The sequence below is a fragment of the Chinchilla lanigera genome, unplaced genomic scaffold (assembly GCF_000276665.1).
Source record: "Chinchilla lanigera isolate Chin_1 unplaced genomic scaffold, ChiLan1.0 scaffold00101, whole genome shotgun sequence".
In the NCBI taxonomy this organism is placed as follows: Eukaryota; Metazoa; Chordata; class Mammalia; order Rodentia; family Chinchillidae; genus Chinchilla; species Chinchilla lanigera.
In genome coordinates this window covers 6904058-6925865 of record NW_004955502.1, presented here as the reverse complement: position 1 = coordinate 6925865, position 21808 = coordinate 6904058, and the positions used below count along the sequence as shown (strand labels likewise).

Genomic DNA, 21808 nt, shown 5'->3' with positions numbered 1-21808 from the left:
GACTGAAACCTCCACAAACTGTAAGCGAAGTAAACCTTTCCTTCCTTAATTTTGGGCGTCAGGTATTTTGTCCCAGCAATGAGAAAAAAGTAACCAAGACAGGCTGATTATTTTTCAGGTCTTAGTTTAAATGTCAGTTTTTCAGAGTAGGCTCAGACTTGTGGATGAACATCCCCCCATATATGTTTAGAGCCCTTTGCTCTATTTCAGGATTTTCCTATACCTTTTATTTGATAATAATAAGTATTATTATAAGTCCTTGTTTGTCTCTCTTCCCCACTAGACTGCAAGCTTGAAGAGGATAAGTACCAATATCTCTTCTTTTCCCATTATATCCCCTATCCCATACTTGGCTCTAGGTGCTCTATAAATGTTTGTGAACTCAAAATTGAATGACTAAAATGTTTGTTATAAAATAGAAAAGTGGAGCCTGAGGGAGTAGAACACATGTTTAGCATGTGCATGGGACCCTGGGTTTGATCCCTAGTACCACTCCCTAGATTTTTTAAAAATAATTTTTCATTAAGATAACTACAAAAACTACAAAATTGAAAATATACTGTTGTACAGTTTTCTAGTTGACTAGGACCATACTAGTTTCTAGGGAAGAAAAGGGGGGATAAATAAATCTACTAGTAATTACAGTGTCTGTTCCTGTTTTTGATGTTTGCTGTATACTGTACTGGGTTCATGAAATTTTTTGCTTAGCTCGTGGGATCGATCATTAGTTGTTTACTTTCTTCGTTTTGTTTTAGTTATTATTTGGGTTCTCCTGTCAGAGATACTTTCCTGTTATGGTGCATGCTAAGTCTTAAAAGTAAGGTGTTTTCCAAGTAAGGTGTTAGGAGGTACACCTAAACCAAGGCTGGGCAGATTTGGAGAGTAGCTACTGAACACACTAATGAGTTACAGTAGTAAAACAGAGAAGCTGTTTTGGCAACTGTATGCCTGGGTGAGTATTCCCTTTACTTTTCTGTTACCTATTACCTATTGCTTTTTGTTCTTTTTTTTTTTTTTAACAGACAGCAAGCTGATTGCAGAATTATCCTTCTAAGGTTGCAACCCCTTATCTGAAGTTGGGAATGATTTTCGTTTGGTTTTTGTTTTTTGTCTTTTTGAGACAGGATCTCACTATGCAGTTCAGGCCGGCCTTGAACTCACTTGGTAGCCCAGGTTGGTCTCAAATTTGACAATCCTACTGCCTCAGCCTCCCAAGTGCTGGGATTATGGGCATGCGCCGCCACGCCCGGCTCAGGAATGATTTTCATTAGCATTGCTATTTTGGAGCTGTATTTGTTTTGCTCTTTTGTTGATCAGTTACTAGTTATTGGAGACTAGATAGTGCTGCAGAAATCAACTATAGTACACAGTATGTTCAGTTATTTTCCAGACGGCCCTTGAAGTATGATTATTTGGCTTCCTGGTAGTTACCTAGCTGTTGTGGCAATCCTTTCCATTGTGGCTCTAAATTATGTTTTTCCTTACATGATTTTGTACTAACCAAAGTTGAACCTAAACTATCTTTGACTTGTTTTTCTTTTACTTTAACAACTCAGCGGGAGAGATTTTATAAGCAAAACTTACGCGAAATAGGTGGCCTCTTTATTATGGCTTTCAAATCAATATAGATGCAAATGATTTTTTTGTAGCATATCACTTTTTAATTCTTTGTCAAATTGGCAGTGGTCATTCTGTAGCATAATACATACTCTCATACCTTAACATAGTTAGGTTTTAGTGTTTCTTTTATAAATGGTTTATTTATTAAAATTTTTTTTTACTTTTTGGTACTGGGAATTGAACTCAGGACCTCCCACTTGCCAGGCAGGTGCTGTGCTGCTGAGCTACATCCCTGGCCCCTCTTCTGTATGGTTTAATAAATTAAGTTTTGCTGGGGATTTAGCTCCGTAGCACATAGCCTGCCTGGCAAGTGAGTTCCAGAGTTTGAGTCCTGCTACCAAAAAACATAATTCTTTTTCCTTCAGTCTGTTTTTATCAGTCTTTGAATTTAAGTTCATCTCTTTTAGACATTTTAGATTTTTTCATACTACTTTAAGTTCCTTAAGGTATATTGAGCTATGAATACATGCCTTATGGAGAAAGCTTGGAAAACAGAAGAACTCAAAAGTCAATCCTTACTGGTTGTCTGCCATTTAAACTTTGATGTTTTCTTTCAGTTTTCCTGCTACATTTTCCTGCTACAGTTTTCCTGCTCCATTTTCCTGCATACATTTCCTGCTATGTAGTAGTTAAGAGTACACTACTGGCACCATACTACTTATATCAAACCTCAGCTTCACCTCTGGGAAATTTAGATACATCCTTCGTTTTCTTATTGAGAAAAATAGTCTCCATTGGGGATAATAGTAGTACTCCTCTCAAAAGATAGAATTAAATGATAATAAAGTGCTTTGAATAGTCTCTAGCATTAGTAAAGCATTCAGTAAATATTAGCCATTGTTTTCCATACTTGCTGTATATTATAATAGTATTGCCCTGTGTAGCCTCCCCCCCCCACATTGTATTTTGACATTATCAACATTATGAAGTGCACTAGATAAGATTTTTTTTCTGTCATCACATCCTTGAAGCTATTCTAACAAGAACCTCTTGTAGCTGAAGTCATAGTAGCTTTCCTCTTTATTCACATCCATTTTCTCCAGGGTTTAGGATAATATCTCTGTTACGGAATTGTAATTAGCTGTTTTATTGTAGTTTTTTGTGGCTTGGGTTGGGTTTTTCTGTTTGTTTCTTTTTGTTGTTAACTCTCACAATCATACCTCTTTTAAGTTAGAACTTTTGTTTCAGTAAAATGGACAGTATTTTATGTAATTTTATGCTTCCAGCATTTTATGTCACACAGTACCTTTATCTGGTAGAAATTCTGATTTTACCACCATCTTACAGACAGCTATACTGTTAGTGCACTTGGAAGATCATTTCTATAGAAATTGTTCTCTTGAATATCTGGTCATGAATGTATCATTATTACATTGGGGAAATCAAATTGCTGTCTGAAATTTGATATGGCATATTTGAGAAGTAAATCAGTTCATGTGTTCTCTTTGTGTACCCTATTAATCACTGCTTTTGTAGTTCACTGGTTTCATACATTTTTACTCTTTTCTTTACAGTAACAGATTATTAGTTTTATTTATTTATTTATTTATTTATTTAGTACTAGGAATTGAACTGAGGACCTCACACTTGCCAGGCAGATGCTGTGCCACTGAGCTAGATTCCTGGTACTTACTAGTTTCATATTTAGAAACAGTAATGTGGACTGCGGATTTAGGAACCTTTTCTGTGTTTATTATTAGCTATTTATTTATAATTACTTTTGCATTTTACTCACATGAAATTTGGATGCCCTCCTTCTAAGTATTTTTTTCAACCACAAGCACAGTTTTAAAATCGGTCAGAGAGTTAAAAAAAAAAAGAATTTAAACTGGATATGGTGGTGCACACTTGTAATACCAGTTATGGGGATGCTGAGGCAAGAGGATCACAAGCTTTGGACCAGCCTCAGCCTATGCAACTTACCAGATCCTGCCTAAAAATAAAAGGATAGGAATATTGCTTGGCCCAGAGTTCAATTTCCAGTATCCCACCAATCCCCCTAAAGAGTTCAATAGAAATTATTTTAAACCTTCTGAGGTTGTTTCTTATCTGAGTATCATCTTGTCTGATCAGAAAAGGACCAAAGTTATACTGTGATGCCTTATTAGTTATGTATTTCTATTGTCTTGTTATCTACTCACCAAATTATTCTATCACAAAAATTGTTTATCCAGGTTTTAGAATCTGTAGGCACATGCTTCTTCTTGCATTCCTTAGGTTGCCAGCAGGACTCTATACTTTTTGAGTTCGTAGAAGTTGTAGGCATTAGTCCTGATTGATTGCTTAGGAGGAACAGCTTTCCTTCATTGGAGTAAATACTTAGCCTGTTACATTGGTCCTGACAGTTAAAAAAACACCAATAAATAAAGCACTAACCTCTGCTTTTTTTAAATTCAAAGTAATTTTATTATTTCCCTAAAAACCTTTTTAAAATTTTAGTTGATTTTTGATCTTGGATAATTTGTTGAGTTTTATCTGTGTATTTATCCATACAGAGTATTCGGTAAAAGGAGAAAAAGTTTAAACATTTTGGAAGGAGATGATGCTATTGCTGCTCTAGTACCTGTTTACTCTTTCTATTGCTGCTCTAGTACCTGTTTACTCTTTATTTGGGATTTTAAAGTACTGTCTTCAAAAATGTAGTTACTAAGTTTATTGAAGGTTACAGTTTATGATGGGTAAGCTTGGGTTTTTATGCTCTAGTTTTCATGGTACATAACAGTATTTGTATGATGAGAGAAACTGGGATAATGTTTATTGTGTCCATCTTTTTCTAAAATTCTCTGTATTGAAACATGGATCCAGGTATATGAAGAAAATACCATATTCCTGTATAAATTTTTTGTGTGTGTGCCGGAAATCATACTCACGACCTCATGCTTGCCAGGCAGGAGCTATGCAGCTGAGCTACACCCCCAGCCCTACTGAATAAAATGTTATCAGTTACGTGTCAGCAAATGATACTAGCATTTCTGACAATTTAACTTTTCAGTTATCTTTAGGGATAGTTATTAATCAAAAATAAGACATTTGAGAACCACTCATAATGAAGAGCAGTGCCTAGATAAATATTAAAGCATTAATTATAAAATTAAGAATTTTGGTAATGGCATATAAATAAACTGGAAAACATGTCATTGGCCATTGGCATGAATAGTAGTACATGAATGTATATAAGGTAACGCAATCACACTTTAACAGAGGAAAGATTAGTAAATGGAAAGGCTGGAATAAATCATTATGTGGGAGAGGAAAAGAAATCTTTAGAGACTTAAACAGTGTGTTTTAAAATTGTGGATACAGTAAAAAGTTTAGAAATACAGAACACAAAGAAGTAAAAGGAAGTTTAAGTGGGCTGGGTATGGTGGCATACCCCTGTAATCTCAGTAACTGGAAGGCTGACATAGGTGGATCACTGTGAGTTTGAGACCAGTGTGTGCTACCTAGTGAGTTCAAGGCTAGCCAGAACTATGTTGTGAAATTCTGTACCCCCCCCCACAAAAAAAAAGTATAAAGAAAATTTCAACTGGACATTTATTATTACACTGTTGAGTCGGAGGAACCTTCATATTGAAGCAGAAGTAGTCACAAAATGAAGAGAAATGTTATGAGTGTGAAATTGTGAGATGTCAAAGAAGTGACATGATTGGGAAGTAAGTAGATTGTGGAAGATGGAAAGATTCTTCAGTAATTTGACTGGGGAAATTGAAAGTTCACAAAGAATAACTTGCTTAAAGTCTCTAGTATATTTGAACACAAATCTGTCAGACTTAAAGCCTTTCTTAACAAAACAAAATCCTAGTTATTAAAACATTGTTCATGAGGAAATCTTGCAAAATTATAAGGTGATTGTTTTGAGTGGTAGAATTATGAATTGTTTCATTTGTGGTCTTATTTTCTAAATTCAGTATGTATTAGTATTTGATTAGTGTAATAAAACAATTTTTGAAAAGTACTACATGTAAACTAGTAAGAAGTGAGTTGTTGGAGAATTGGATTTATCATCCTAATACCTACATAAATAATGGATAAAAATCAACTGCCTAAATATGTAAGTAGTTACAGCTAACATTTGAGAGATGATTTGAGAAAATGTGGGCCTTTTCTAGCAATTAATTTTATAGACTTATGTATATAGACGTTCTTTCAAAATATTTCGTTTCTGAATAATTTACTATCAATGGCAATTTTCATACTTTTTTTAAACTTCAGGTGATAAGAGACTGATACTTCAAATGGCTAACAGTGGTTTCTGGAATTTCTATTTCATTTGCTGATCTGTTTCCAAAATGATTAGCTGTGTTCACTTCTGTTCCCTGAAAATTAAACCCAGATTTTTAAAATATTCCATTTTCATTTTTATTCCTAAGCCTAATTGATTTATTACTATGCGTTAGTCGAGTTTCTGTCACTGTGACAAAATACCTGAGAGAAACAACTTATAGGAGGAAAGATTTATTTTGACATACAGTTTAAGAGGTACCAGGCCATGGTCAGCTGGTTCCAAGGCACAAACTTCATGTCAGAAGGACATGACAGGGGAAGGGTATGCTGAGGATATGCTTGCCTCCTGGCAGCCAGGAGTCAGAGAAGCGGGAGGAGCTGACAAGAAGGAGCTGGAAACAGCTATGCCCGCAGTAACCTATTTTCTGCACAGAGACCCCACCTACCCTCCAGCAGTACATTCAGCTGTAAACTCATCCTTAGGTTAACCCATTGATGAGGTTAGCACCTCGCTCGTCTAAGGACTTTCCCAAAGCCCCACGCCTGAACACGTGAGCCTTGTGGGGGAGTTGTGATCCAGACTGTGATTTATTAGTAACACCCTTAAGTATGTATTGGTTATCCACTAAGCAGTAGCTACAGTTCTCAATATTTGGCTAATCTAAGTACAAACATGAACAATCCCGCTCAGATGAAGTTTATTATGGTGAAAAGAGGCAGTAAATAAGCAAAGGAGTACATAATAAATTGTGTGGTATCAGGTGTGAGTGATAAAGAGCAGGTGCATCAACACATGAATGAGTAAAGAAAGTGTATTTGTATACAGTGGAGTAGTACTCTTCTGTAAAGAGAGATAAATTTGAATTAGTTGTGGGAAAATGGAGACCATAATGAAATCAGGCACATGAGCTTAAATATCACATGATTTATATGAGAAATCTGAACTAAAAATAAAGAGCAAAAGAATAGCCAATAGGAAACAAGGACATAGATCTTCGGGAAATGGGAAATGGGCCAAGAAATGAAGTGAAGGGGAGGAGGGAGGGACATAAAAAGAATTAATATGTGTTGTGTACATGTTCCCACTCATAATGACTGTAATCATTACGCAGTACAAACATGTACTAATAAAAAATTTGCAAGTTTTAAAAAGGCACATATAGAGTTACATAGAGAAAATCAGGAGTTGATAATAGGAAGTGGATTACACTTTCCAGTGGAATAATGAACTGCTTCTTTGGGAAGGTATCCCTGAGAAACAGCATTCTAGGCATTTGGAAACAGTTAATGCAAAGACCCAAAGTTACAGCTTGTCTGACGTGTTAAAAATGGGGAATTTAAGACTGGCTGGAATAGACCAAGGGGAGAAGTAGCAGCATCAGAGGGACTGGGAGACAAGCTTATGTAGAGCCATGGCAGGTTGATGTCTAAGGAAGTGCTGGGATTTATTTTGCATGAAATGAGGAACACTGAAGTTTCAAACAGAGGAAGCATGTTAGAGGGCAGCGAGGGGGAATGTATTTGAAATTCATCAGTCTTCCTGGAATAGGTAACTTTCTAGATCTGCAGGATAAGAAAAATTGCCAAGTGCAAAAGATTTAGTTACTTTGGTAGGCTTTATTTAAGGATTTTTTTTGTCATCATACTTAGAAAAATTAATATACTTTTAAACCAGTTATATATGCATTTAAGGTTAAAATTAAATAATGTCATGAACTTTCTTTTTGCATCCTTTTGCGTGCTCATTTTAAAAATTGATGTAGTTTAATAAAATTTAAGGACTATAATCAGACATTTCTTTTTTATTTACAAGTATAATTCTTTTATTAATAGAAAGAATACTTGCCATTTGCATTTCTGACAGAATTATAAACTGTGTATCTTTTTAACCAAGATGTATTGATACACCTTTTTATTTAAAAAGCTTTGCACTTAAGTAGCAAGAAATAGTGTAAAAGAATTTCTGTTCCTTATTAATGTTAGTTAAAATCCTATAGGGGGAGGTACATGTTATGGCAATGATATAATAAAAGAAAATACAGGTCCATTAAGTGCGAGCCCTAGATTAATAATTCTGCTTTCTGCCTTTGTAAAAATTACTTAACTATTTGGTCTGGTCATGTCTTCCTCAAATTCAGCCTCACTGGTACTTCAACTGCTAAAGCATGTATAACATTTTCTTTTTTAACTCTTGTGGTTTTAAGGTTAGAGCCACAAGCTTGTTACTTGGGAACTCCAGACATAGTTCTCCCAGTGTGTCCTACCTCTCAGTGCTGTCGCGTGAGCTTGTAGGTGGGGAAAGGCCAGGGCACTCTAAGGCCTCTCCCCATCGAGACAGTCGCAGTGTAGGTGTGGAGTTAGCTCGTTAGTTGGCAGCTGAGTGTTTGAGAGTAATGTGAGGTACAGTTTTACTGTATTTCAGTTTTAATATGTTACTGAAAGTTTTACTTGAAAAGTTGACTGTAAGGTGGTCTTTGAAAGAAATTGTTTTCTATGGACTCCCAAAATGAAAATTAAGATTTAATTCTAGCTTAGCTTAAAGAGTAAATAAAAATGAGGCTTAAGACAGCAGTAACATTTACTTATCTGTAAAGGAAGTATATTTTTACTGAGGCAATATTTTTATCAGCTCTGATACTTCAAAGATTTTTTTAAATTCATCTAAATTGTTTTGAGATACATGTACTCACACACATAAACTAATGCTTGATCATCACTGTGAAGAATAGTTTTGATTTTTATCTCCAGCAATCATATTTTTATGCCTGATTGGTATTAAATATTTTCATAAAATTCAGCATTCTGAGAATTTTATAAAATTTGGATCAAAGAAATTACAATACATCTTGGTAACATTGTCAAGGTTTACCTAGTATGTCTTCAGTTACTTTCTTACAGACTAGACAGGTGAGTCTAAGGTATCAGTGGTCCTTGGAATTTGGGTAAGATGATTTTTTTTAGCAGGAGAGTTATGTCTCTGGTTTTGTGTGATTTTTGAATAAAATCAATTTGGAGCAAAACATTGGAGGATATCTTCTACTGTACAGTTGCTGTGTATAAGAAAAATGTCAGGGGCTAAGCAGTGATGGGAACATACTGAATCTCTGTAAATGATTGTACAACCAGCTTAAACCTAAATATGCAATATTGCAGCTGTCAAACTTTGTCTTACACATTCTTAGGTACTGTATTAGACTAGATTGTTGCTTATAGAATTTATGCTAATAACAAAAGAAGTAGTCTTGTCAATATAAAATGATTGCTGTGGTAAAAGGACGTATAAGCACAGTATAATTTTTCTTTGACATATTGTTCTACACCTACAAAGCATCTATTTTAATATCTCCTCATGAGGACTCCCCCCTTTTTTGCACACACAGCATAAGCCAAACACTTACTAGATGTGGGAGAAAAATACTGAGATTCTTAATACAACTGAGATATTTAGTTTTATTGACTTCAGGGCACAGTTACTAAACCTGAGTTAAATAATATTTTCTATATATATGTTTGACTTTCTTTGGTACAAAATTCAAGTAAAAATTATAGTGCTAACTATTCAGTGTAGATAGCATCGTGTTTGGGGAAAAATAAGATAATCTATAGGTTACTGTGCCTGCGGATTAGTCAGCATACATTTATTAAGCACCTTCTTTGTCCATAAGTTACCACTATAGGAAAAAAGTACAGTAGTAGTGGAGATGAAAGAGCTTTGTGGCTGGAGTCATGTATATCAGGATTTGAATCAGAAGCTTTGGTCAGATCTCAATGGATGGGTTGAATGAATTGAAAAATGCAAGCTTGATGGATTCTGGAGAAGGATTCATTGTATAGGTATTGGTTAGACTCCCAGTTTAGTTATTCCTTTTTAGTAATGCAAGTGACTGTTGGGTATTCATTTGTTGCAAAGAGTTCTTAATCATTCTGTGTGTCATATTTAGAGTATTCAAATATTACTGGTTAAAGAAAAATAAAAATCACTAGTGGATTCTTGTTTTCACTGTGTTTGTAAGAAAAAGTGTCACCTAGTCACTAGGCTCATTAAGAAATAATATATAAAATGCTTTTCTTTGTTTAAAGGGCTCTAGCAAAAATTAAGACTAGGTTTCATCCTAGCTTTGTGCCTTACTCTGACTTTGGACAGGTCAGTTAACTGCCCTTGCTTATTAGAATACAGATTGACCTAACTTCTGGTGAAATAAAGTTTCCATTTACTACTTTGATGACATTTAACTGGAAGCATTTTATTTTTGCCATTTTAAGACAAACTGAAATATGTACATTCTTTTTTTTTTATATTTTAAAAAGAAAAAAACAAACTATGAATTTTAAAAATCTAATGATTAAGAAAATTTATTTCAGGTTATTTTCTCCTATTTTCTTGGTAGCGGATACTCTGTTTTCAAGGAAGCTGAATGGGAAGTACAGACTTGAACGACTTGTTCCAACTGCAGTGTATCAGCACATGAAGATGCATAAACGAATTCTTGGACACTTGTCATCTGTGTACTGTGTAACTTTTGATCGAACTGGCAGACGGATATTTACTGTAAGTAATTTTTAAAGTGTTCTGTGGAATTAAATATTGTTTATAGGTGAACTAAAAAATTTTGTTTTTATTAATGGAAATAAAGGTAATTTAACATTTTATAAATGAAAGACAAGTTTGGACTTTATCCAAGTTTGGAAAATTTTAAAGGATTTGTAGCACAGTCACGCTACATTGTGGATCTATAGCATGAATAAGTATAGTTCTCAATATTATACCAGGTGAAGGTACAGATTCATTCACAAAATTCTTTATTGCCTTAGAATTTTTTATTTTTATTTTTTTAAGGGAAATAGAAATTCTCATTTTGTCTTTGAAGAGAAAAGTTGAAAATTTGGGTCATAATTCTAGATTCTCTATTTAAGTAAATGTACTTACAAACTGAGATCTATTTGTACCTTGTCCTCCTCTACCCGTGCACCAGATCATCTGTTAAACTAGCTAAGGAGCAGAATGTAGGAGAAAATTTGTATATACTTATTATTTTCTTTAATCCATCAGGCATTTGCAGATCATTTCTTCAGTGTTTTCTCCTTTTGTGTTTTCTTTTTTTTCCTTTGTTCTCTATAAAACAAAAGTGAAATTTCATAAACTTTCTTCAGATTCTAATTTTCGTAGTGGAAAGTAGGCAATTTGTATCTGTTAAAGTGCTTCAAAGACCTACAGTAGTAATTTACTATAAACTAGCAATTGAAAATTAATTTAGCCATTTTAATTTAATACAGTTATGTTCAAATCCAGCTCTGTAAAACCTAAAGCAAATTTGGCATATTTAATGTTTGAAATAATTCTTTAAAAAGCTGTAATAAACCAAAGTGAGAAAGGAGCATTCTACTGTATTTGTACTTTATTTACGTGACTACAGCTCTTTGCACATTTCACTGAGATTACAAAAAATACATGTCATTTTTTATGTTAATAAAAGTTCATGTAGGAATACTTTCTCTAAAAAGATACTGATTGTAAGTATTTATTATCATACTTTGTAAAGCATTGTGTACATTTTGGTATGAATTGTATTCATAAGCTAGAGTTTTTTGAAGCAAAATAGTAGCGAGTGATGCATTTAAGTTATCTTATGAGTTTATTTTTTTTTATTTTTTTTATTTTTTTGGTTTTTTGGTTTTTCTCCGGTACCGGGAACCGAACTCACGACCTTGCGCTTGCCAGGCAGGTGCTTTTGCCTGCTGAGCTAAATCCCCAGCCCCATCTTATGAGTTTAATTGTATGGTAGGTACAGAGTTGAATGAGCACTTGGAACCAGAGGTTAGCACACTTCTGCTGCCTGTGGGTCGGTCCAATCCGTTACCTGTTCTTATTTCTGAAATGTTATTGAGACATGGGCACGCTCCATTCCTGATGTATTACGTGTGGTTGCTTTTGCATTACAGTGCCAGAGTTGAGTAGTTACAGTGGAGACCTTACGGCCTACTGGGCCGTACATTTGCTATTCTTTTCTAAGTATTTAATGTCTGCTCCTTAAGGGAGTCTGATTTGGGAAACAGGAATGATGTATAAAGAGGAAGCTGCTCTCTAGTTGTTTCCTTTAGTTGAAGGCATATAAATATAAGGAAGAAAAGTTATAAAAACTGTATTTTCTTAACAATAGTCTGAAAGATACTTTCAAGTATGTGATAGGATTTTACTAATTGGGCCGAATTTTAATTTCCTGCTGGTGATTTACAGTTACATATTCTAAACTACCTTACAGTGAACAAAAATGCAAAGATAGGAGCACTGTTTCTTAAAATTTCCTTCTGTTTTTATGATTATCACTTCAAGTGACAGAGTACTTGTGCTCAATTTTGTGTTACCTCTTAAAGTGGAATGGATTCTGGGTGTTTCTCATTCAAGTAGAAACACTAGATACTGAGTACTACTTTCAAAATTAATCTTGAAAATTGATAGTATGAAGCTTTAGGATAATAGATTATGTTTGACCAGTAAAAATTTCATGTAAGGACTGAACTATTGTTTATTGGAATACCATTTGATACGGATTAACCAATATACAGTATATCCTTTTTTAATTTTGTATTTTGAAACTTATTTCTGAGATACTTATAGATACATTTAGACACTTTCCAATGGTTTATTTCTCTTGAGTTGTCTAAATAGGTACAGCTAGAGGCAGTATAGTATATACAGTGGTTGAGAGCATCAGTGAGCCTCTTACAGCTTCACCATCTTGATAGATTACCTCTTTAATCTCTAATTTTCCTGTCTTAATAGAGAAGTAGATTGTATAGTGTCAGCCTAACAGAATGTTTATGGGACTACATGAAATCAGCACATATAATTGGTACTGATTCAAGGAATATAAAAAGTAGTCATTAAGTTTTACCTGATGCTGCTATAAATTTTATAGATAATTTTTATCTGTTTCATGTTTCAAGCAACACTTATAAATACCAGATTAAAAGGTGAACATTTTCTCATTGAATAATGAGAACAGCACAGAAGATAGCATAATTACCAAATCACATTTGAATCCCTATTTCTCTCTAGCCTTTTAAAGTTTTTACTTGTTACAGAACCATTGCCTTAAGTTATATATACCAAAGAAAGGTGGAGTTAAAGATAGGGGTAAGGAATAATACCGAAATCTGTTGAATACCATGCAACAGGCAGGAGTTTCTACTTCCCCCCTTTTTTTTAAAAAATTTTTTATTTTAAAGAGTAAAAGAAGGATAACAATTTTGGGGGGCTTACCAAATTACAGACAGAATGGTAGGAAATTATCAATGGTTACTGTTTTACATACTGTTATCTACAAGATAGTTTCTCAGGAAAACAAATAGACAAATAGCAGTGAGTTACAGACAAAAGGGATAGGAGATTATCAATAGTTGTACTATACTTTGTTATCTTCAAAGGCTTCTAAAGAAAATAAATAGAGCTATACATGAGTGACCAATTGAATGATCATTAATTACTCTCAGTGGTTGTTGTAGGAAACACATAATAATAAACATATATCCATTTACGAAATAGGATAGGAACAATACAAACATTACAAAGTTATGGATAGATTAGCAGGAAAATATCAATGGCTACTGTAATACATGGTGGTATCTTCATAGTGGTTTCTCAGGAAGACAGAGATATGCAAGAAGGATCTAACAAGTAGTTATAGACTAAGGGTTCTGAAAAAATAGCATATTACCTCCTCACCAGTGACTCCTTTCACTGAGGTGTGATGGCTGGAAGGAAGGCCAGGATTGAAAAGAAGGCCAGAGAGACTTGCACCTGTGTTTAGCAACAGGCTGTTTTCTTGTTCCTCCATAGTCATGATTACCCGGGGCTCCTCCATGGAGATGACAGTCTGGTCAGAGGGAGAAGGCAGAGTATGCCCTGGGCCCCTCATTTCTGTTGAGCTAACTGGTAGGATGGGTCTGAGCTCTGGGGCCTCCGCTTCAGAGGGCAGACCGATCTCCAGTGGTCACCTTTGCATTCAGGGAGTGGCCCAGGTTCCCCCTTTCTAGAACCATAAAGTCTCTTTTCTTTTCCATTTAGATCAAGGTGACAGAATATAAGTTATTTTCATCAGTGTAAGTTACAGTAAGAAATACAAATGTATTCATTTAATGAACTTCAGGCTCTTTTATGAGCCAGGGCTTCTTAATTATTGGGGTATAGAACTGAAAGACATGGAATCAGGTTCACAAATGGTAAAGACAACCTTGGTCCCATGTCACAAGAACCATGATAGAGGGTACCCAAAGAACTGAGGTATAGGAGGAAGATATCTAATCCAGCCTTGTGGCAAGAGATGGTAAGGGTACTTGCCTAGATAGCTGCTGTCTCAGCTGACTTGAGCTGGGTATTGTAGGCCTGGGGAAAGGCATGTGTGGTTTGGCTCTGGAATGTCCCCCAGAGACTCTTGTGTTGAAGGCTTGATCCTCAGTGCAGCAACATTCAGAGGTGCAGCCTTTGGGAAGTGGTTGGATCATGATGGCTCTGATCTCATCAGTGGGTTAATCCATTGATGGGCTAATAACTTAATGGGGCATTGGGAAATGATAGAAAATATAAGAGACGGGGCCTAGTTGGAGGAAGTAGGTCCCTGAGAGTGGGTCCTTGAAGTATATATGTGTCTTGTCTTGGGCACCTGCCTGTTTCTCTACTCCTAGTCTCAATGAGTTGAGCAGCTGTGCTTCACAGTTCCCTTCCTTGCCATAGGCCCATAAGTGGTGAGGCCAAATGACCATCGGCTGAAACCGCTGTCCTACACTGCATACTCTTGATTGTGTTAGAAGCACATTTCTTTATCATAATGTGTGTGGCTTCTTCAGGTGTAGCAGCAAAATTAGTAAAATATATAGAATACTTCAAAATTTTGTGTTTGAGTGTTTTAAGTACCACCCTTTCTCAACTTTCCTTGTCACTAACATCTGCACTGTTGTGTTTTCAGGACAAAGGTGTATTCTTTCAACTTCTTTAGCTTTATCCTTAGAGGATAAAATCTCTCTTTGGGGGTACATTAAGTAAGCTAAAAGCTATACAACCTTTTTTTTTTTTTAAAAAAAAACCTATGTTAGGTTTGATATCAATAGACAAATGATAAACCTGTTAATGACTACTCTTTTGTAGTAATTTTACATTACTGAAAGATGAAACTATTGAAACCTCTTTCTTATGTTTGCTTGGAATTAAACACTAGCTTAATACTACATTTTTATTTAAGAACAAAATCTCCATGATTTTCTTCTCCAGTACTGTACCCAGCCGGATTTTAAAACCCGTCATGGTTTTCCAGATGAAAGTCTACTCTTCATGCTGTCTCTTGGCAGTCTCATCTATTACCATTTCAGCTACAACATCCCGCTCTCTATCTCTGTGCTATACGTTCTCTTGTAGCTCAAGATCTGTTCTATACTCAGATAATAGAAGAATCTGACTAAATATTACTGTGATCTTGTCTTGCCTACTTAGAGTCCTGTAGTAGTTACCTCACTAGATTAAATCCATGCCGTTCAACAGGCATTTAAAACCCTCTGTTGTCTTCCTCAAGTAAAACCATCCCAACTTCGTTGTTACTTTTGCTTGTACGTTATACTCCTGAGTTTTGTCTCTTTACCAGATATTCTTGAAAAGGAATTAAAAAAAAAACAAAACTGAACTTTGTGGCTTTGCTGAAGAAAACAGTGCCACTTGAGGTGTTTCTAAAGTCATGGTTTCTCAGCTGTAGCAGCTTTTCCACTGTGGTTTTCAGGGTTTTTTCTCCTTCCTTACTGTTTTTATTTCAGTGTTTCCACATATTCTTCACTTACTGGGTTTCTTCTTTCTTTCCTTCCCATGCCCCAGTCTTCTTTCAGGAAATAATCAGATATTTTAGTTTGTTTTTGCTAAGGTTACAATTTTTTGATTGGCTTTAGCCTATGTTGTCATACCTTTCACCATTTGCATTACACTGGTTTTATTTCCCTACTACTGTTTTAACATTTTAATTGCCTTTGACTAAAAGATTATAATGTTTTATTCTTTGACTGATTATTGACGTTAGTAACATTTGTGGACTTTTAATTAAGTTGATGAAAATTTTGTTGAAATTCTCCACATTTCACTCTTCTAAAAAAATAGTTTACCAATTTTTAATTCATCCTTTCATACTCATTTTAAGACCCATTTATACTTTTTAAAATGTTTTACCAATATTTTTATTTTGCCTTTTATAGTCCGTTTTAGTTATTTTTGTGTGTTTGTATTTTTATGCTCATTTTGAAAGAATTTAGGTGAATTTGTGGTCAGATTATTTATATAGTAGATTCAAATTTTCTTAAAAATAAATAAGTGATCATAGGTAATAATCCATTAGACAGAAGTTGCTTAGGGATGCTTAGGGGTTCTGTTTGAAATTCTACCAGAAATTCCTGAAGGTGGAGATGAGGATGAGGACAGCAAACTACTCTGTAAATTCTGGAAGAGGTTAATACAAGGACATTTCCCTGAAAGGACGATGAAAAATTTGCTGCAATGTGATGGAAAAAGGGGCTGGGGATTTAGCTCAGTGGCATAGCGCCTGCCTGGCAAGCTCAAGGTCGTGAGTTTGGTTCCCGGTACCGGAAAAAAAACTAACTAAATAAATAAATAAAAATTTGATGGAAAAAAGGTTGTGATAATACAAACTCAAGGGAGAATATACCTTGCCTTTTTTTTAATGCTTGTTTAAATAGAGCAGAATTACAAAGTATTAAATTTCTAAGATTACTAAATAATAAACTCAGTAGAAATACAGTGAGACTTGTTAGATTTTAATTGGTGAAAAGTTCTGGAGTATCACAGGTTGCTATTGGCCCTTGCGTTAACTGATATTTTGGTAAAAAGCTGGAGAGTTTTGTGTTTAATGTGTAAGATATGTGAAACCACTCTAGTAGGGATGTAAAACAAACTCTTACCCAGTTTCATAAGAAGAAAATTAATTCTATCAGTATTGTGATGCATAATCAGATGTCATGATTTTACTTTTGTCATATAGTTTGCTAATGTTAGCGTACTCAAAATTTTCTTTTTGTGCTGAATACAAGTCAGAACCAAATGTAGTTAGTATTTGACCCCTGATGATAGGATATTTAGGTGTTCGTGTCTCTTATGTAAAATGGCATATCATTTGTACTTGATTTGTGTGTATCTTCTATATACTTTACATCATATGTAGATTATAATACGTAGTAGAATGTAAGTGGTTTTTATGTTTACTGTCGAGAAAATAATGACAAGAAGAACATGTACACATTTAGCACAGATGCATTTTTTCCCCAAAATATTTTCAATCCGCACTTGGTTACTGAACCACAGATACGGATCACTGACTGTATTGCCTTAAGTTTTAGAAAATAAACAAGTAAATAAATGGACTCAGTTTATGGAGTTCAGAGAATTTGTTGAACAAATGCTCTAAAACCGATTCTGTTATTCAACTAATACCTAGTGTTCTTCCCACATACCAAGTGGTGTTCTGGCCTGTCTTTCTGGATGGAAGTTGTAGTCTGCTACAGTTTCTCCTTCACTTCCTGTGAATAGTCAGTGTTGGAGGCCTTGTTTGTTGTATTGTTTCTAACCATCTCTTGATTTTTCTTCTGCTACAGTATTCTCTGCTGCCTAGACAATTTTAACAACTCTGAAGTGGTGTCCTCCTTTGTAGCCTAATTTACACTGATGATAGGGTGCTCTTTCAGATCTGATCCTGGTACTTGTGTAGTTGATATCCTTCATTGACCCTAATTGTATATTATAGTTCTTCATCTTCTTGCCTTAATCTCATACTCTGAATTTGTTTTCAAAATACTTATAGTTTCTTGAACTACACACATTGTTTCACATTTTCATGTCCTTGATCATACTTTTTTCTCTAGTTGCTAAAGAGATTATTCTTTTTAAAACGAGTAATATTAAAATAAAGAAAAGCTACCACCAGTAAAATTGACACTAGTAGATAGTTCATGTATAGCTTTGACTGTGTGCCAGGCACTATCCTGGTTCCTCAGGTTTTAAGCCAGAGATCAATGATTGGAAACTTACATGGTATTATGTGTTTAGTTTCCTAGGAAAAGCGGCCCCAAATTAACATACTTTTAGTTCTGTATAATAAAGTAACATATTATTAATCAGTGTGTGTTACATTTGTTTTGCATTTATTTTTTGTTATTTACAGAGGTTTAAATTCTACAAGATTTCAGGTAGAGCTTCCTTTGGATGGTAGGTAGAGGACCACTGTTAAGTGTTAATTACTGCCAGCACCATCATTCCCTGAAATGATGGTGAAAAATTCGCTGCAGTTTGATGGAAAAAGGTTAATTGTGATAATACATACTCAAGAGAGAATATACATTGCCTTTTTGTTTTTAGTGCTTGTTTAAATAGTGCTTGCATTAAGAGTTTGCTTTACCTTTGTTTGCTGGTTGGTACGCAGGTCTTCTTTATAAGTGAATGACTTAATAATTAAAATCAAGAGCTTTATGCGAATAGAATCCTGCATAGCTACCACTTTTCATTGCTTAAAAATAATTATTGGGAAGTGGGTATAGCATGATTTCTTTAAAATTAGTGTTAAAATTTGAACTAAAAGTTACAAAGCTATTTCTATTCGTATTCATTCTTGCTTCAAGGGTTCTGATGACTGTCTCGTGAAGATCTGGGCAACAGATGATGGGAGATTATTAGCTACTTTAAGAGGACATGCTGCTGAAATATCAGACATGGCTGTAAACTACGAGAATACCATGATTGCAGCTGGAAGTTGTGATAAAATGATTCGAGTTTGGTGTCTTCGAACCTGTGCACCTTTGGCTGTTCTTCAGGGCCACAGTGCATCTATTACATCTCTACAGGTAATTGCTTTAATCATTACCAAAAACCTTCTGGTTATAATTTAAAGTAAGTATTAAGTCACTTTAGTAATTACATTATAGGTTCACTAAAGCAATGAAGAAACATTTCTGCTTTCTTTAAAAATTACATGAGCTTTGAATATCATGATACTCAGAGTCTCTTTTGGGTGTTTTCTGTTGGTAGTTATTACTAGGATAGTAAAAAGTGGGCTTTATTATTTGTACTGTATCACTCTTCTTGTAAAGATTTTTTTCCTGTCATTGTTTTTCAGTTCTCACCATTGTGCAGTGGCTCAAAGAGATATCTATCTTCTACTGGGGCAGATGGCACTATTTGTTTTTGGCTCTGGGATGCTGGAACCCTTAAAATAAAGTCAGTTGCTATTTTATTTCATAAAATAAATGTGTTTAATTAATTTGTTAAAATTACAAAAGTAGTCAACAGGAATATATTTACTTTCTCAAGCAAGTAATGCAGCTTCTTTTTGATTCTTAGCTCATTTTTGTGCTCTTCTTTCTTATGCTTCAAAGGAAATGTTCTTACGCTAATGTGTGTGTTTCTCTTATATTTGTGCTAGCCCTATAGTTATTTCCTTTAGGATATACCCTTCACATTCCCATTCCTGTTTATATGCTAGTTTTGTCTCCAGTACCTCCTTTTGATGTTGAGATCATAATTCTAGAGTTACAAATGCTGTTCTTAAGAATAATTTTACTTGTGTTACTGAATCGTCAAACATTAGATTTTATTATAGATCCGAGGAAATTTAGGAAAAAATTTCATTGAAGTATATCAAGGTTGATAGATGTATATATGTACTGTATAATAGTATTTTGCAGTTACGTTTTCACCTTTTATTAAAATCTTGCTATATCAAAATATGTTGCCTGAGTAGTTACACTGGCAAGGCCATGATTGTAACACTTCTTTGCTCTTTGGTTTTGTGCTTTTATACCGTAATACTTAAGTAGATGAAGTGGGAAGAGGATGTGTATGATTTACCTATGCTTCCCCACAGTTAGGTCTTTGGATAGGGAAATACTGCATCTGGTGACTGCACACCATTTTAAATGGCCATTTCTGACACTCTCAGTGTAGAAAGTCCTTCAGATTAAAAGTTACATGTTAATAATTATCTGTTTATAAATTGTCAATCCAAGGTGTGCTATTTAATAAACCGTAGTTTTTAGATAATTGTTTCCATTACAAGACGTGTGTCTTAACCTGCATGTATATAAACATTCCTGTAAGTGGTTTGTGGCAAGTCTAACATTAGGGGCTGTGGTAGCTTGAGTAACATAATGAAAGTGTATTTTACTTAAAGAAAAGATTGTGATCAATACTGTTCTTTGGACAAAGCAAGTTGATTTCACCTTAATTACATTCTTAGTGTTTGTACAGATATAAATACTAAGAAATGCGTATAATTTGCTGTTGTTTTCTCATTTTTTATCATAAGCATTTCTGTTTTAATTGCTATAATTACTTGTTCCATACTGTCCTCTGGATTTTTTTTTTCTATTTTTACATATTAAAGTTTTACCTAGTTATTTGTAGGTAGTATGCTTTTCTACTTGCTAATTACTCCTTGAGATTTTTAAACTGGAATCACATGCTTAGATACAGGCTTTGGAATGCCTGTTTTCTGTGTTTACACATGGTAATAACTGTCAAAAAAAATTGGTAGCATATGACTTACTAATACATTTAATGTTAGATATATTTTAATAATCAAAGGCAAAAATTGTATTGCACAATAAGACTTCTATATACTCCGCTGGGGACATGGCTTCAGAAACCCAACTACCTGCATTAATGGAAAGAATAAGCTTAACTTTGAAACTCAAATCTATTCATAAATTCACTTTTATATAGGATATATATGTGTGTATGTATATATCCTTATGTATAGATATATACATGTATACCTATATATAGATATACACACATATATGTAATATAATATATGTCTGTCTGTCTATATCTCTACACATAACTCACCCCAGTAAAGATAAGGCTTCTAAGATGGGTAATCTCAATAGCTGGATGATTCACAAACTAGCCCAGGAGATCTTTAGGTAGAAGAAAGTGATCTGAGCATATTTAGTCTGGGTGTAAGGAGAATAGAAATCCTGAAGTATGTAGGTAACGATTTACACATTTCTTAAAAGCATTTAGACTGTTCAGCTAAGTAGTAAGTACTTTACATTTGTTATCATAATGATCCTTACAACAACCTGTTAAAATACAATTCTTGTCTTTTGTGTAAATAAGTGTAAATAAGAGGAAAAACTATACACAAACCATTAGCCAATAGTGGTAAAACCAGGATTTAAATACCATCAGGACCCCCTCTTAACCACTGCACCAAAGCAATGATTATTTATGGATGGAATGTATGGAACTTACTGAACCTGATTAAAAATACTAATAAAACTAATAATTTTTTGACTTCACATGCATTAAACTCATTTCATTCTCTAGCAATTCTGAAAAAGTTTCGTCATTATTACTGTCATTTTTACAGAGGAGACTCAGGCTCATAAGTGTTAATTTGTCTGAGGCACACTATGTTAACCTGCTATGTGGCAAAGGGAAAACTTTGAACTAGGAAGTCTGAATCCAAGACACATTAAAATATTTCCTCAAATAGCATCTAAAAATAAACTTTTGAATAGATTGGCCTGGACCTGACTCCAACAGGAGCCGAGGGATCCCAGCACCTCCTCTCAGGACCCCGATAGGAAAGTTCTGTCGGGTTTCCTTGAGAGTCGGAATTCCTTGGACTGCATAAAAGACATATCCAAGCCATGAAGACTTTGCTATGATAACCTTCTACAATAACCCATACTGTGTTTCCCAGATGCAGGGTATACTTTTATCTTTGCTCTCACCCTCTTTTTTAATTTACTTGATCCAAGCTTGCTCCAATTTCTCTTCCACTCTTCATTTTTTGCCACTGCTTTTTATTTTATTTTATTTTATTTTGGTTTTTCTCCGGTGCCGGGAACCGAACTCACAACCTTGTGCTTGCCAGGCAGGCGCTTTTGCTGCTGAGCTAAATCCCCAGCCCGCCACTGCTTT

The 21808-nt window shown here is 34.6% G+C and overlaps 1 protein-coding gene across 1 annotated transcript in view; it reads left to right on the top strand.

The window, feature by feature from the left end:
- Phip (pleckstrin homology domain interacting protein) overlaps window positions 1-21808 on the top strand; it is a 109643-nt gene that overhangs the window by 25926 nt on the left and 61909 nt on the right. Inside the window, exons 5-7 of the mRNA XM_013505816.1 lie at window positions 10233-10393; window positions 18502-18723; window positions 18996-19096. Coding sequence (XP_013361270.1) covers window positions 10233-10393; window positions 18502-18723; window positions 18996-19096 — 484 coding nt within the window. The remainder of the gene's footprint in view (window positions 1-10232; window positions 10394-18501; window positions 18724-18995; window positions 19097-21808) is intronic.